Consider the following 14801-nt stretch of genomic DNA (forward strand, 5'->3'; position numbering starts at 1 on the left):
TCGGTTCGACGTCGATAGTGAATCCACTCCGCCGTATTGACAGACTAAGTCTCACTAGCAGCCAGACGCTATTCTGTTCTAGGGATAGTTAATGACTGGGAATTCTGGTCACTATGCGGCCCCCTACACGGTACTCGTATTCATACAGAGTGCTAGTACGGAGTACGTGACTTCACAACATCAAACTCTCCTATTATGTGGTCGACAAATACAAGTCTACTAATGGAACAGGCGACATTTCTTTGGCAACACAGTCAAGTGGATGTGGAACTACCTTGTCGCCTACCTTACAGGAGATAACACGTGCCATTTATATTTCAAGGGCATTAAAATATCTCTTCCATTTTTTGATCCTCATCAATCACCTCCTCTATCCTTGGTGCTTGCTCTTCGTCCCTCATAACGATTTGGACCAGCCTATCACACGCCTGTTTCACTGCCTCATCATCGACGTGAAGGTGTGTCTCTCGGACCAACGGGTAGACCTGAACACTCCTCAACTTGTCTCTGCCCTCTCTTGTACTGCTCAGCAACAGTAGGGTTTCCAAATGTGTCGTTAAGATCTCGTTGTCTTTGTCTCTTTCCTTGTCTGGTGGCAGTAATTGCAAGTCTGGCAGCATGGCCGCCGACTCCTCTTCTGAGTATTCTTCCGAGCCCGCAAGAGGCAGCAAAATGTATGGCAGCAAGTTGACTCCTGGAACACCCTCAACCATCTCATAATCATCGGCGAGAAGCAAAGGGTGTTTCTCCACCTCGAACGCAACATTCTTGATAGTACTTGCGACTCCTCTTCTTCTGACATCACTTTTATGCTCCGTAAAGACGGTCAACTTGCTAATAGGCACCACGCCGTCATATTCACGCTTGCTCAGGAAGTGATCACGTCCAGCTTTGTACTTGGACATGTCTGCAAGAAGATATGCTAGGTAATCGAAACTGGCGTCCTTGTTGAGATTGCCATCCGCTCCTTTGACGAAACAGTCGAACAGTTGGTCTAAAGCGTATGGAGATGTCGATACCGATTTATCTGGCTTCTGTCTTTCGAGGCTGATTAATCGCTCCAGGCGTTCGGATTTGGCGAGATTTGAGAGAAGCATGGCAACCTCATCTGCAGCCCTTTCTTTCGGATTCTAAGCATCGACTTAGCATCTATCGCAGCCCCAGATAGTGGAAGTTTTCGGCATGGGTAGACGTACTGTTATCTTCTTTAACAACGTCTCGACAAATGCATCATCTGATGCCAGGTTCTCGAGCACCTCTCCATCGTGGCTGACGTTGACGAGAATTGTGAGTGCGTTTTTGGCGATAGGCTGGACATCGAAGGAGATTGTAATCAGTCTCTCAGGGTTCGTGAACTCAGTGTTATCATGCACTTACGGGATAGTCGCGAACGAGCAATTTCAGGTCCTGGATAGGAACCAGTTGCGGGTTCTTGAACACGGCGGGATCCGACGAGTGTCCTACTAGATGCTCACAGGCTGAACATGGCTCAGTCAGAATTGGTCTCATCAAGGGTTTTGGGGGGAGTGATCTGGCCCATCTCTGTGTCCTGGGATTTCCGCGACAAGAATCCGGTTGTACTCACCAAGTTGTCTAATCTGGGTATTACCGTGGTGGAGGAACTCGACCAGCTGGTGCGTTGTCAGTTATGGACCTGAGCTTAAGTAATAGTAGATTTCCTCTTACTTCCTCCAGTTCGCTCGGCATCTCTTGAAGCGGTTTTATCTGCTGCAGTTGATACAAGTCGTGGATCTGATTCTTTGCTTGAGAAAAATAACTTTTGATAATTCGAAAAGAGTCTAGCGTCGGCTGGATGGCGAATGACGTCGATTTTTGTTCGACTGCATCTTGATGACTAAGGGGTGGCTTATACATCCGCTTCAAGAAAATTCGGTTGGCGGCTTGACGAACGCGAGTACCATGTTTCCAGGCATAAGTCAACTACAAGGCCAGAACGATCGTGATTTCAATGTCCACAGCCGTAGTGAAACGGCCATCTCATTCTGAGTACTGGGACGAGCGTTATGCAAAAGTCGGGGCGGACGAGCAGGTCCACCAGTGGTTTCAATCTTTTAAGGACCTTGTACCATCCTTTAACCAACGTCTATTCAAGGTACGAACGTCGGAAACAAACCCACGGATTCTTCCTCTAGAATCCGGAGATAGTGTCAGTCTTTTGGGTCGCTCTGGATGAACCTTCGTCACAAGGCTACAATAAGTGAACTCAATTGCCCCAGACCATCCCCAAAGATTATTCAAGAAGAGGTTACAAGAACCAATAATGCGCCAATTTCTCGACGGTCGTTGTGCAAACCATATCTCTTCGGCATAGAGATGTTGGTGGCATCACCTAGGAGCAAGCCGACGTCCGTTACATGGATCAAATCCCATCTGGGTCGATAGATTTTACCTTTGGTAAAGTAACACTCGATGTTATGATATACGGTAGCCCTTGGGACCCGCCTGAGGAGGTTTTCGAAAGCACTCGTTGGTATATACAACAGATATGTACATATCTTCGGCTGGGAATGGCCCGTCATGAACGTAGTGTCTAACTCACAAACTAGATCTTCCGTGTACTCAAAATTCGATGGCGATTTTATTTATGTTACATATCGACAACCTCACTCTATCGAGCCTCTTCTCAACTGTGAAGATTTGAACTGGGATATCCAGTTAGACATCCCCGGTGGATCCGAAAGCTCCTTTGACTATTCAGGGTTTGTCCTGAAGAATATCTCTCCTCCGACGGAGAGCTCCGCCCAAGTTGAGAAAGAGAAAGAAACTCGCAGCTAATCATTGGCGTCAGAATCACCGTGGCTTGGATATAAACTTCTAAGACATTTGACTCGAAACCAAGAGGCTCACTTCAAAGCATCGACGCAACGACGAAGCATAGAGAAGCAACGACTATGTCCTCGCAGCCTACATTACCAAAGCGATCTTGATTCTGCCCCCACATCACCGCCACAGAGGGAGCCTCCGATGTTATTTCGGTTTCTCGATACCTGATGGAGCGCTTTTGAGCCTAGCCTTAGGCTACTTAAAGATGCGAAAGATAAAGCGGCGTTTAGAGTCCCTTGGACTGCCTACTAATCAGACTTCACCTACCCTCTTGGCGATCCATTTCACTGCACATTACTATCTGAAGACTAAGACATATCTATACTTAGTTGGAAATATACAGTTGATCCCTGGATTTCTGTTCGATGTTTGACTATTGCAGTTCTGTTGGTCTAATCAGTTTGGGCATCGCTAGCTCAGGTTGATGAGATCAATAGTTCACACTTTCTATGCTTCGGAGAGGTGTTTTGTCGAATGTCGGTCTTTTCGATACAACCAGACACGATACATCATCTGCGGGAAGTGGGTCTTCCGCAGATGAAGAGTACTGTAAAGAGTCTACGAATGCTTTTGCTATATCAGGAATTAAGATTTTGCCGACTTGGGCAAAGCGCATTCAAACACTCGCTTCGTCTCGTCGAGTTCTAATTCCTGGCTGATCAATCCCTCCCGACAAACCTATATCTGAGTCCCCATACGGATAAAACTGGCTCTGCGAGAGCGCCTTGATCGAGTAGGTAGGTACTCTTTTCCCGAACGGGATATTTCTCTCCCCTTCGGTCTGATTACCGTTGTTCACGTTGTTCGATCGGAACGCCGAATCTCGTCGACAAGAAATTCAAGCAACCCCCTATCTTGGGTTGCAGTCTCCTAATCCCGCAGCATGTAGATTGGCCACTGAAGTCCCACGCTGACAAAAGGCCCGCTCTTGCCCTCGACTGTGACAGTGCTGTTGTGGTTCGGAATTTGCGCGAGATGTACCTTGGCTGCAGCAAATTTATCGACCGGCTATCACATTTTAGGGGGGTCTGTCGGTCGACCTCACGGTTCAAGACCATAGCCGTCTTGTACATATATAAAGACTTGGTTTTCTTTCGGAACCCGTAGGTTCTCCTATACATTACGCTTACTTCTACTTACGAGGTTGTTGGTCCTTATATTGAAGAATTAAGAATAGCCATTTGAATCGAACAAACTTGAACGATCTGCCTATCGACGAAGTTAGGCACTGTTGCCAGCACAGATTGACATCCCTAGCTCTTTGAGTCTCCTTTCCACACCCAACCAACTAGCGGAGATGAAAGACCTCATCCGAGAAGCACCTCTAGGCAAGGTCATCCGATATATTACGAACAATACATGGTTGCTCTACCCCGAGGAAGAAGCCAACTTTGCACTACCTCCGGAATACCAAGCTGCACTCGATCATGCCGAGAAGAAAGATCAGGGTTCTCCCAATACTTCGTTAAATGGGTTTACTGCCACTCTCGATGGAAATCGCGCCACTCGCCCCGACGTCGAGAACACACTGGAACATCTGGAGCCGGTGCTTTCCTTTACCCAGAGCATGAAATCGCTCAAGTACGACAAAGAGCGTATCGAGGCTGAGGGTCAGCTCGACATGAGTCGTACCAAATCTATCCCCATCCGTCCTGTCGAGACCGATTCCGGCGTTATCCTCATCGACTGGTATACCACCGATGATCAATCCAACCCTCAAAACTGGTCCGCTCTGAAGCGTGGATGGGTCGTCTTCATCATCTGTGCGTACAATTGGGTTACCTACATCGCTGGCTCTCTATGGGTCCCCGCACAGCCGGGAATCCAAGAGCACTTTGGAGTCGATATCCAAGTTGGCTCGCTCGGTCTGTCCATGTTCGTTGTAGGCTACGGCCTTGGCCCTCTGCTCTTTGGTCCCATCACCGAAATTCCCGTCGTTGGCCGCCACTCAGTCTACCTCCTGACCTTTTTCGTCTACTTCATCCTCACCATACCGACCGCCTCAATCAACAGCTACGCTGCTATCATCGTGCTACGATTCCTCTCGGGTTTCTTTGGCTCTCCGGCGATTGGCATCGGAGGCGCCTCGATCGGAGATGTTATGAGCTTCACCTACTTCCCATACGGGCTGGGCTGGTGGATCTTGTCATTCTGGGCTGGCCCATCGCTGGGCCCCACCGTCGGCGGATTTGCTGCCATGGCTAAAGGCTGGCGATGGCCCCTGTGGGAAGTTGTCTGGGTTTCCGCGCCCATGTTGGCGCTCTTGTTCTTTTGTACCCCGGAGACACTGGCTTCCAACATCCTGATGCGGCGGGCCAAGCGTCTGCGCAAACTCACCGGCAATGACCGCCTACGATCTCAAGGTGAGATCGATCAAGACGGCCTCTCAATGACCAATATTGTGAAGGAAACTCTACTCCGCCCCCTTGAGATCATGGCCAAAGACCCGTCGGTCTTCTTTACAAACCTATACACCGCCTATTTCTACGCAACCTATTACACATTTTTCTCGGTCTTCGACGTGGTCTTTCCGAGGTTTTATGGTTTCAACCTGGGCGAGACCGGCAACGCATTTCTAGCGTGCGAGATTGGCTCCGTGCTTGGTCACATCATATACTTCAGCTACCTGTATTTTTACATGGTACCCGACAACAAAAAGAACGGCTTTCGCGAACAGGAACACCGCCTCCACCCGGCCGTGTTGGGCTCCCTGGGCCTGCCTATCGGCTTATATATCTTTGCCTGGACCGCCGACTCCAACATCCACTGGGTGGTGCCTCTTGTTGGTGTCGTCATCTTCACTGTCGGCGGCTTCCTCGTTATCCAGGGTCTTTTTGTCTACATCCCCATTTCATACCCGAATTACGCCGCCTCCCTCTTCACTGGCAATGATTTTTTCCGCTCTGCAATGGCCGCCGGCTCAGTTCACTTCGCTAAGCCCCTTTTCAAAAACCTTGGCGTTCACAATGGCGTCACTGTCCTCGCTTCTGTCGGCTGTCTAGGTGTGGTGGGTTGTTGGGCGCTGTGGTATTTTGGCGCCCGTCTGCGCGCAGCTTCCAAATTTGCTCAAAGCTGAACGTGCCGGCGACCCATCTTCCCCAAAGCTGGTTTGGTATTCACTCCTCGCGACACCGTTAATCATATGTACTTGGGTTCCGCTGGTGCCCATGCTGTGGCGACTTGCAATTTTTCAAGAGCGGCAAAGATGAAGAGCAGTGCACCTCGAACTGGGTTGAATCCGTAAGGTGGAATGAACAAGCGCGAGTGCGTACTTCGAGAAATTTAGAATAGCGATTGAGAGCTCAAATTTATAAGCTGGTCGAGGTCTCAACAAGAAAATTTGATATGATACAGATAAGACGATTCAAATGCTGGGGTGCGCATCGTTCCCTGCGGCGTCTTGAGTTGCAGAGAAGACAGGTCATGTCGCTGCACAATCAGCGAGACTATCTCTTCCTCCGTCGACCTTCGGTACGTCTTTCGACAAGAGCGTGAGAAAGAAAAGTCCGGGCCGGGCTGATGGAAAGGAAATGAAAGGCATCGAGGGCATTCGAGCGTGTCTGCAAGAGCTCGTCCTTCGGACTACGCGAAAACTGGGGCTGTTCGATAAGTGGATCCCGCGGACGAGCGAGCATGACTGGGAATGGAAGAGTAGAATGGAGCAAGTCAGGACGAAATTCCAGCTGTGAGAGCGCACAATTTACAAGGATGAGACAATACTCCGAGATTCCTTCACTTCCACGTTTCAAATTCTCTGACCACGTTTTTTGTCATGGAACGTATCTATATTGACTTTTTCTTGTGCAATCACCCCGGAGTCCCTTGAGATATGATGAGTTGCGGCGTTGCGAGTCCCCTAGGCGATCTTGATCGCGACCTTGCCCACATGTTTCTGAGTAGTCTGCACACGTCTGCCATCAGCATGCAAGAAGCGACATTTGAAGAACGACAATGCAGCAAGTTACGGTGAAAGATACTCACCAGATATTCCAAACTCTCGCGCAGCTCTTCGAGGGCAAAAATCTTCTTATCAACAACGGGCTGGATCTTGTTCGCTTCCATGCACGCCATCATTTCCTCCATCTGCACCTTTGATCCGACGTGGATGCCACGCAGGGTGAATACCCTCTTGAGAGTCTCCATGATGCTTTCTGGAGGGTCAAAGCCCGTGACCAGCCCGATGACGGTGATGGTTCCTTCGATCTTGATCGCCTGAATACTATGGCCCATGGTGTCTGTTCCGCCGACTTCGATGATGTTGTCAAAGCCGGCCTGACCAGGGGTCAGGCTCCGCGCCGTCAATCCCCAGCTCTGGTCATCGTTGTAGTTGATGACATGATCAGCGCCGAGGCGTTTCAGGACGTCGAATTTCGCGGGGGACGAGGTCGTGGCGACAACGCGGGCACCACCGGCTTTGGCAAACTGTGCGACACACGAAACGGTCAGCGTCTTGCTTGATATTTTCTGTCGGCATCAATGAGTCTTACGGCCAGCTCACCTGCACTGCAAAGAGGCTCACGCCGCTCGTCCCCTGCACCAACACCCAGTCGCCAGGCTTGAGCGGTTTGCCACCGTAAAGCGCATTCCACGCCGTGACAGCCGCGTCTGAGAGAGTTGCGCCTTCGATATACGATAGGTTGCTGGCAAGCCGTACCACGCCTGTCTCGTCATAGACACCATATTCCTGAAACGTCCCGTCCTCAGTCCCGCCAACTCCACCTCTCAGCATGGCCACAGCATCGAGTGACCCGAACTGATGCCCTGGGTTGAACAACGCCGCCACGCGATCTCCGACCTTGAACTTGGTCACCTTGTCGCCAACCTGCACGATCTCGCCGGCTCCGTCTGAGCCGCCCACGACCGGTAAGTTGAGGGAGTATGGGAATTCGCCCTGTTCGGGCCGTGGGATTAGAATTGGGTTTCAACGGAAGGTGGCTCTGCAGACCTACTCTTGGAATCATGATGTCGCGAAAGTTGATGGCCGCGGCGTGCAGCTTGACCAGAACCTGATGCCCATCTGGCTTTGCCACAGGGCCTTGTTCAAGCTTGTACTCATCAAGCCCTCTTTTAGTGCCGTGGATGACCCATTTCTTTTGTACTGATGGGGCAGTCATCTTCAATCGACCTCTACAGATCCTGTAGCCGGATATTTGCTGCCGAGATATTTAATTACTTTAGAAATTTGGAAGTGTTGGAAGATGCGACCGGTAACAGTGTACTCGACAGCTTTATATCGCCTTGAGCTTCAGTCAGCGAGAAATTTGTCGTCTTGAATGACCCATGCAGCATCATGACTCACAGAGTGTTTGCATTTCCTCGGTTTAGACTTGAATGGAAAGCTTTACATTCCATCTTTGGGCGCAGGTAGACTTATTTTGATCATGAATCTGCACCATATCGAGACTAGGTCGAAAGTGGATGTAATTAAAGTATCTCCTTAAAGGGAAATAGGAAGGGGTACAACTACTCGCACAACGAAATCTCGTAGCTGAAAGCATAGGAGTAAGAAGCCACTTTTCGAGACTGTGGGATTCGTGTTGACATGATAGAAGGGAGTCTCCCTGCTCCCAGTCCTTATATTTTGTATAGACTGATCAGAATTGTTTATATGAAGTTTAAAGAAAAGTTAGTCACTTGTCTTCGGTAGATCGCTCCCTACCATATCATACTCCTGTGGCTACGTAGTCATTCTGTAGTTCGTCAAGCGCTTCAGATAAGCTCAGTTCTCGGTTAAAAGGCTGGTGGTCAGAGTCATAATCTAGGCCTAAAGATTCCACTGGCACTCTTTTCGGCAGAATATCATTTATTTGGCTACAAGAGCGCGTATCAAACAGTCAGAGCAGGTCACAGTGGGAGTGCAATCTTTGACCCTTGCTCATGACACTGATTTCTCACTTTCTGAATGATTGTACCTCCTCCCAGAACATTTGGATCAGTGGAGAAATGGCTTTTTCTGACCAGATGAACTGCTCCATAATTGCGACCAGGTCACTCCATGAGCGAATCAGTGTTGCCAGTTTGGAGGCATGCTGACGTCGAATTAGCAGTATGTAGTCTTTGCGAACGATACCCGGGGCAGCAAGAGCGCCTCCCAGGTAAAGCAGCCACGCCAGCAAGTCAAAATGCCCCGTCCAGATGGAATCGTCGACTTGACGACCGGCTTGCAACATTTGTGCTGAAACATGGTTCGGAACCAATGACAGCCGCCAGATCTTACAGCAAAGCAGGCTTGCAGTAAGATACCCTGCTAGTCGACACAATTCTGCAAGTGGGGAAAGACCTGGCAGGCCGCACAGTCTCGACTGTACTGAAGCTTGCTGGTTGTCCATATCGACCATCGACGCTGTGTCCTCGGGATCGTAAACGGCGGAATCACGGATCATCTTTAAGGCGTGGATATCCTCGAAAACTCTGGTGAGTTCCTCTCCGAGTACATCCACCCTGGACTGGAAGCCGGAAGGAAGCACGAAGATTTCGGGAGCAAGAGCATCTCGGTGCCAGAGCATCTCGTGAAAGGTATGGTGGTTGACAGCACGAGTGGTCGACGTGACAAGATGAGCATACAAGTCTTGCCTATTCTCTGCGTCAGTCGTCGGTAAGCTGTGACCAGCCTCGTTTGCTACTTACCAGAAAATAGCACGCTTGATACCATCTGTCAGAAGCAGTCGCTCCGAGCTCGTTGATCGGAGCAGTGTCATCACGGCTGTAAGGTGTATTTCAGTTTCTGACCTCATACCTAGACGAATCTGGCAATCTCACAAAGTCAGTCATGCTCTGCGAAGTTAAGCTTGGCTTGACTCTGACCTCGATCCCTGCAAGCAGAAGAATGGCACCTATTGTCGACACGATAGAAGTCGAGTCATGATCACTAATGCGCCGTCTTAGTGCTTTGAAAGTTTCCGCTTGATGGTGTAGACTTTGGCCACCCAGCCTGTTGCCCGAGGTTGCGAAAGTAGTTGTCAACAAGACAGCGTTCAACAAAGCGAGGTCGTCGACGCCCGCTCGGAAAACTGAGCGAAAAGTTTGGAAGTTTGCATCATCTCCGAGTCCGAAAACAGGCTCAATAGCCTCCTTGGCTTTTTCTGAGCCATTGGTAAGCACTGTACGGCCTCGTTCAAGGATACGAGGACTTGCCGTTTCCCAACAATCTTTGCAAATATAGATGATTGGGGAATGAGGTCGTAGGTGGCAGCCGCAGTGCTCTGAAAATGACCGCTGGTGATGAGACCAGAGGATCGGTCTGCACCGCTCGTTCCTGCGTGGATGCTGTTCTGAAATTCTGATTGGCGGCTTGTTCTTGTCGCCTTTTCTTTTGCAAGGCCTGCTTGACGGCATGAGAGCGTACAGAACGCTGAATAGCACGGCTTTGGGCTTCACCGGGATCCTGGATAGAGACAAAACGAAAAGCTTCGTCCCCTTTGGACGTGGCATCAATCGATGGACTTACTTCCGGCGAAGGCACCATCTCAGACTGTGACCTCTCGGTGTCCCGAATGTCGACACATACAAGCGGGTTGAGTTCTTGTGTAAGAAACATATATATTTTTCCAAACCCGGTATAGTAAGGGCTCTCGATATAATGACGTTGTGATTTGTCAGGAGCAGTAGATTGGCTCTGTACGACTAGGTTAGATCTAGATAACTCGGCGAATTTGTCATCATTGTACGGAGTACTTGTAGGCTATTAAATGGCTGGTGGATGCGTTTATCAGGGGTAGATCCCAAGGGGGAATACAATATGAACGAGCTGACATCTTCCCTCCACTTCCTACTGCCGCCCATACTGGAAGGACTGCGATGATATGATGGCGTCCTTCGAATACTGTTAAGAAACTGTGGTCTCGTGCTCTTGAGTTTCTGTCCAATTCGTCTCCCTTCATTCAGCCCCTTCGCCTGAGGCTAGACTCCATGATCCTCAGCAGACTTCCGTCACCGCGGGTGCGTACAACGCGTTGGGCTTTTCGCGTGCCCATTTTTGGTACAGCTCGTACAGCCGTTCCGCTAGCGCTCGCAATTCACATGTCGTGATGCTTTTAAGAACTCGGCTCGTGGCTCTGCTCGGTCACTGGCGCCGGCGGATATTTCTCTAACAGCTTGGCCGGGCGAATGGGCCGAGTCGTGAGATTGCCACAACAGTTGGGGCATGTCCGATTTTCGAAGTTGTTGGCGCAATCCGGGCACCATGTACATTCGAAAGAGCAAATATATGTCTCTGCCTCAGGAGGAAGACTTTTGTGACAACGTTCACACTGAGACTTCAGAAGAAGCATCTTCAATGTTGCTGTAAGCGCAAATGTTCTTAAGGACGAAATGATTATTGTCAGATAAGAGTCAAGACGCTCCAGGTTGTGCATAAATAAGAAAGTGAACCCCGGTAGCAGCCTGGCAGTCGCCTTATGAGGTCACATATAAGGTCACATGTAAGGTCACATATGTGATTCTAGCGTGAGGGGTCGGAGACACTTAATTCTGATCGCTACATTTGCTTACATACTTTTACGTATATATAGCGGCCAGCCTCTCTTTCACTTGTAGTTAGTCAATTCAATTCTCTTCGCGCCGCTACAACCACACATATGAGGTCACATATAACCTGTCATCCTTCTCCTCGAGTGTCCGTCTGAATGGCCAGGAGAAGGTGATAGGCAGCTAGCGAGACCGTAGTCTCTGACAGCCTGTGTGGTTGGTATGGCCCTCCTCCGTCCCCGCTCGAAATTAAAATTGGCTTATTACTAGATGAGTAAAATGTAGTTCTTTCCGAAAACGAAGTAGTTCGGAGTTCCGTATCCCACTATTCATGTTTCGTCATCAGGACTGACGTGCGTAGTATAGAAGTGGATTTCCCCGACTCATGATGATCGGCTAGTCAGCCAAATAAAGCGGCGTCGAGCCCAGGGCGTACATTGGTGTCAGCCTGTCCCTATTGACCTATTGCGGCTTACGTCTGTGTAGCTGAGCCGTTTGATCGATGCAGTTGATGACAGTCCGGTAGAGCAGTCGACGGCTGCCCAACACGGTAACTCAAACCTCCATTGTATCAATCCAGAGCTTGTACTAGGGGCCTCCCTTGACACCTTTGGCCATGCTAGTTACTGTAACCACTATAAGGGATGAGTAACAATGACAAGACCTGAAGAGCGGCAGGCACCAGTTGGCCGGACCATGAGTACTATAAAGTTGGCGTGAGCTCCCTCCTCCAGACCATACATGTACTGCAGACGACCCAATTAGGCACTGATCACTAACACCAACTACTGTACTCACAGTAATCGTCCTAGCCTGAACGCCTCAACACCTTGCTCGCAATAAGACAGGCCCCTTACGCCATGGTCGATTCTCGCCTGTTTAAGCCCATGAGGATTGGGAATCTTGAGATCCAACATCGTATTGTGATGCCGGGTGTTAGCCGAATGCGAGCCACCGTCGATCATGTACCGACAGATATGATGATGGAATACTACACTCAAAGAGCTGCCGTCCCCGGAACTCTCATTATTGCAGAGGCCAACATTCTCTCAGCCGAGCACAGCGGATACACAAATGCTCCCGGTATCTGGAAGCCCGAACAGATTACGGCCTGGAAAAAAATCACCGACGCCGTTCACCAAAGGGGCTGCTTCATGTTTATGCAGGTGATGGCAATGGGTCGTATGGCTGACCCATCCGAGGCCGAGAAAGAAGGATTCACTATTGTTGGAGCCAGCGCGATCCCGTTCATGGAAGGCGCAACTGTTCCCCAAGTCATGACTGTCGAAGATATCAAGCGAACCATTGGGCAATTTCACCAAGCAGCAAAGAATGCCATGTCAGCGGGGTTTGATGGTATTGAACTTCTGGCTGGCAATGGAATGCTAGTTGAGCAGTTCCTTCAGGATGTCACCAACCACCGAAATGATGAATACGGCGGTAGTGTTGAAAATCGGTCTCGATTTGCTGTCGAAGCCCTCCAAGCTATGGTGGATGCTGTTGGTCCAAAGCGAGTCGCTGTGCGCCTGAGTCCCTGGAGTCAGTTTCTCGGCATGGGCATGGAAGATCCCGTTCCGCAGTACTGTGATCTCGTCAGCAAAGTCGATCAGATGGATCTGGCCTACCTGCACGTCATCGAGTCGCGCGTCAAAGGTGGCGACGATGTCGTAAGTTCGGACAAACTTGACTTTGTTTATCAGCGATGGAATGGACCCGTGCTGGTCGCTGGTGGGTATAACGGTGACTTGGCACGTAAGCTTCTGGACGAAGACTATCCAGCTCGGGATTTTGCCGTCTCTTTCGGCCGCCATTTCATCGCAAATCCCGATCTAGTATTTCGGATCAAGGAAAACTTACCTCTGAATCCATATGACAGGAACTACTTCTACACGCACGAAACGAAAGGGTACCTTGATTATCCTTTTACCAAAAAGTATCTGGCCACGGTTAAGAACTAGCGGGCCTCCCACGCCGCTGTAGACAGTTGACCTACAAATTTAGAATACACTTGAGAGGATGAATACGCTACATATCTGGAATGGTTCTATCTTAGTTTGAGATAGATCTCTATTCATTCTAGCTGAGGATGGATTTATGAATCCTATTTGTGGGGACCTGTTTCCAGGAGCGGATCGAAGCCATACACTGCAGTGTCGAGAGCAACAAACTCAAGATGAGGAGCTAATACTGTATGCTCCAAAAGATCAAGCCCGTAGAACTCCATCCTCATGCTGTATCGGTAGCATTATAGATGTTTTTGACAGCACTAGCCTTTCCTGCCCGTATTGCCAATCCGGTCTCTATTCCGTTTAGGCGACCAGGTATGAAGTACTAGAAAACTCTTAGACTTCATGCTACACGGGTTTTGCCATAATGTTGTATACGATCAATCGGCGCATCCACACGCCAACTCCAAGATTCATAGGCCACGTTTCCCGAGAGCTCGTCTGTCTTGTTCCATTCCCTCCAGAATCCAAGTAGTATTATGCTGTGCGTATGCTTCGAGAGCTTTGGGGTCATTACTCTTGACTGCCAAGGGTTTGGGCACATGAAAACCTCTTTGTATACCAGGCCTTTCGCTCATCATAGATTCCCATCTCTCCAGACTCGGAAAGTCGTCCATATCAACCTCGACATATTTTCCATAAATCACCCACGACAATGCCGCGACGTCCGCGATGGACACATGATCGCCGACTAGGAATCCGGAGATTGACTTTTCGAGTTGTGTGTCGAGTACCTTGTAGAGACGCTTCGTTTCTGTGACGTACCTGTCGACCGCGTACGGGATTTTGGTGGGCGCATAACGCAAGAAGTGTGCCGCTTGTCCTTGCATCGGCCCGATACCTGGTACAAGAGGTGTCAGCAAAGTTTCAAGAATGAACTTCCAGCGTAGCCTTACCTCCGTGCTGAAAGAACAACCAGCTCTTACACTCCCAATACTCTGCAGTTCCTGGCGGGAACGACAACTTGTACTCGCAATCATAACGTTCAGTCAAATATTGTAAGATGCTTCCACCTTCGAAGATTCTAATCTGCTTGCCGTCCTCGAGTGTGTCGACTATTGCAGGAATCCGGCCATTGGGATTGATCTCGAGAAACCAGGGCTCTTTCTGCCGGCGACTACTTATGTCGATGTGTTCCACGTCGTAAGGAAGCCCTAATTCTTCCAAAGCCATGCTCACTTTGATCCCATTCGGAGTAGAGTCGGTGTAGAGTTTCATTTGTGCTGTGGGCGTTGATCTTTGAATCTCAGGCAGCTATCAATATCTCAGGCTCAACGGATACTCATGAGCCAGAACTTTACTGGCGCCGCTCGGCTGTTCGCTACTTGGCTGGCGGTTCGAATGTATTTAACTCTCTCGATTTTATTCCTTGCGCACATCCCAAAGTAGGGACCAACAGAACCTAGTCACAGACCTATGTATACTTTCCATAGAGTCCAAGCGCCAGGCCTGAAGTGATGCGTGGTTATGCATATGACCAGGCAA

At 49.5% G+C, this 14801-nt stretch overlaps 4 protein-coding genes across 4 annotated transcripts; all 4 read right to left on the minus strand.

Moving 5' to 3' along the window:
- Positions 1 to 237: 237 nt before the first annotated feature.
- On the minus strand, positions 238 to 1744 carry PV06_00884 (uncharacterized protein). The gene is made up of 5 exons (XM_016401442.1): positions 1687 to 1744; positions 1586 to 1631; positions 1378 to 1478; positions 1197 to 1310; positions 238 to 1130 (listed from the first exon to the last, which is right to left on the minus strand). The coding sequence occupies exons 1-5, from the start codon at positions 1705 to 1707 to the stop codon at positions 327 to 329; spliced, it is 1086 nt and encodes a 361-aa protein (XP_016268495.1). The 5' UTR covers positions 1708 to 1744; the 3' UTR covers positions 238 to 326.
- A 4907-nt stretch (positions 1745 to 6651) lies between these two features.
- PV06_00885 (uncharacterized protein) lies at positions 6652 to 7958 on the minus strand (the record flags this gene model as incomplete). The annotated part of the gene is made up of 3 exons (XM_016401443.1): positions 6652 to 7266; positions 7343 to 7735; positions 7794 to 7958. The coding sequence occupies 3 exons, from the start codon at positions 7956 to 7958 to the stop codon at positions 6652 to 6654; spliced, it is 1173 nt and encodes a 390-aa protein (XP_016268496.1).
- Positions 7959 to 8735: 777 nt separating this feature from the next.
- Positions 8736 to 10309, minus strand: PV06_00886 (uncharacterized protein; the record flags this gene model as incomplete). Its single annotated transcript, XM_016401444.1, has 4 exons — positions 8736 to 9417; positions 9472 to 9590; positions 9649 to 9915; positions 10058 to 10309. 4 exons carry the CDS (start codon positions 10307 to 10309, stop codon positions 8736 to 8738), a joined length of 1320 nt encoding a protein of 439 aa, XP_016268497.1.
- A 3065-nt stretch (positions 10310 to 13374) lies between these two features.
- PV06_00887 (uncharacterized protein) lies at positions 13375 to 14675 on the minus strand. Its single transcript, XM_016401445.1, has 2 exons — positions 14213 to 14675; positions 13375 to 14157 (listed from the first exon to the last, which is right to left on the minus strand). The coding sequence occupies exons 1-2, from the start codon at positions 14532 to 14534 to the stop codon at positions 13730 to 13732; spliced, it is 750 nt and encodes a 249-aa protein (XP_016268498.1). The 5' UTR covers positions 14535 to 14675; the 3' UTR covers positions 13375 to 13729.
- Between the last annotated feature and the right edge of the window lie 126 nt (positions 14676 to 14801).

Source organism: Exophiala oligosperma (genome assembly GCF_000835515.1).
Source record: "Exophiala oligosperma strain CBS 72588 unplaced genomic scaffold supercont1.1, whole genome shotgun sequence".
NCBI lineage: Eukaryota > Fungi > Ascomycota > Eurotiomycetes > Chaetothyriales > Herpotrichiellaceae > Exophiala > Exophiala oligosperma.

What these genes read in the sequence shown, in the direction of transcription:
- PV06_00884 (XM_016401442.1), bottom strand. Translation starts at nt 1,707, where the DNA reads ATGCCGAGCGAACTGGAGGAA. An exon ending in TACCCAGATTAGACAACTTG is followed by an intron (nt 1,479 to 1,585) that starts GTGAGTACAACC and finishes AGCCATGTTCAG; the next exon opens with CCTGTGAGCATCTAGTAGGA. An exon ending in CGTTGTTAAAGAAGATAACA is followed by an intron (nt 1,131 to 1,196) that starts GTACGTCTACCC and finishes GTCGATGCTTAG; the next exon opens with AATCCGAAAGAAAGGGCTGC.
- PV06_00887 (XM_016401445.1), bottom strand. Translation starts at nt 14,534, where the DNA reads ATGAAACTCTACACCGACTCTACTCCGAATGGGATCAAAGTGAGCATG. An exon ending in GTTGTTCTTTCAGCACGGAG is followed by an intron (nt 14,158 to 14,212) that starts GTAAGGCTACGC and finishes CTCTTGTACCAG; the next exon opens with GTATCGGGCCGATGCAAGGA.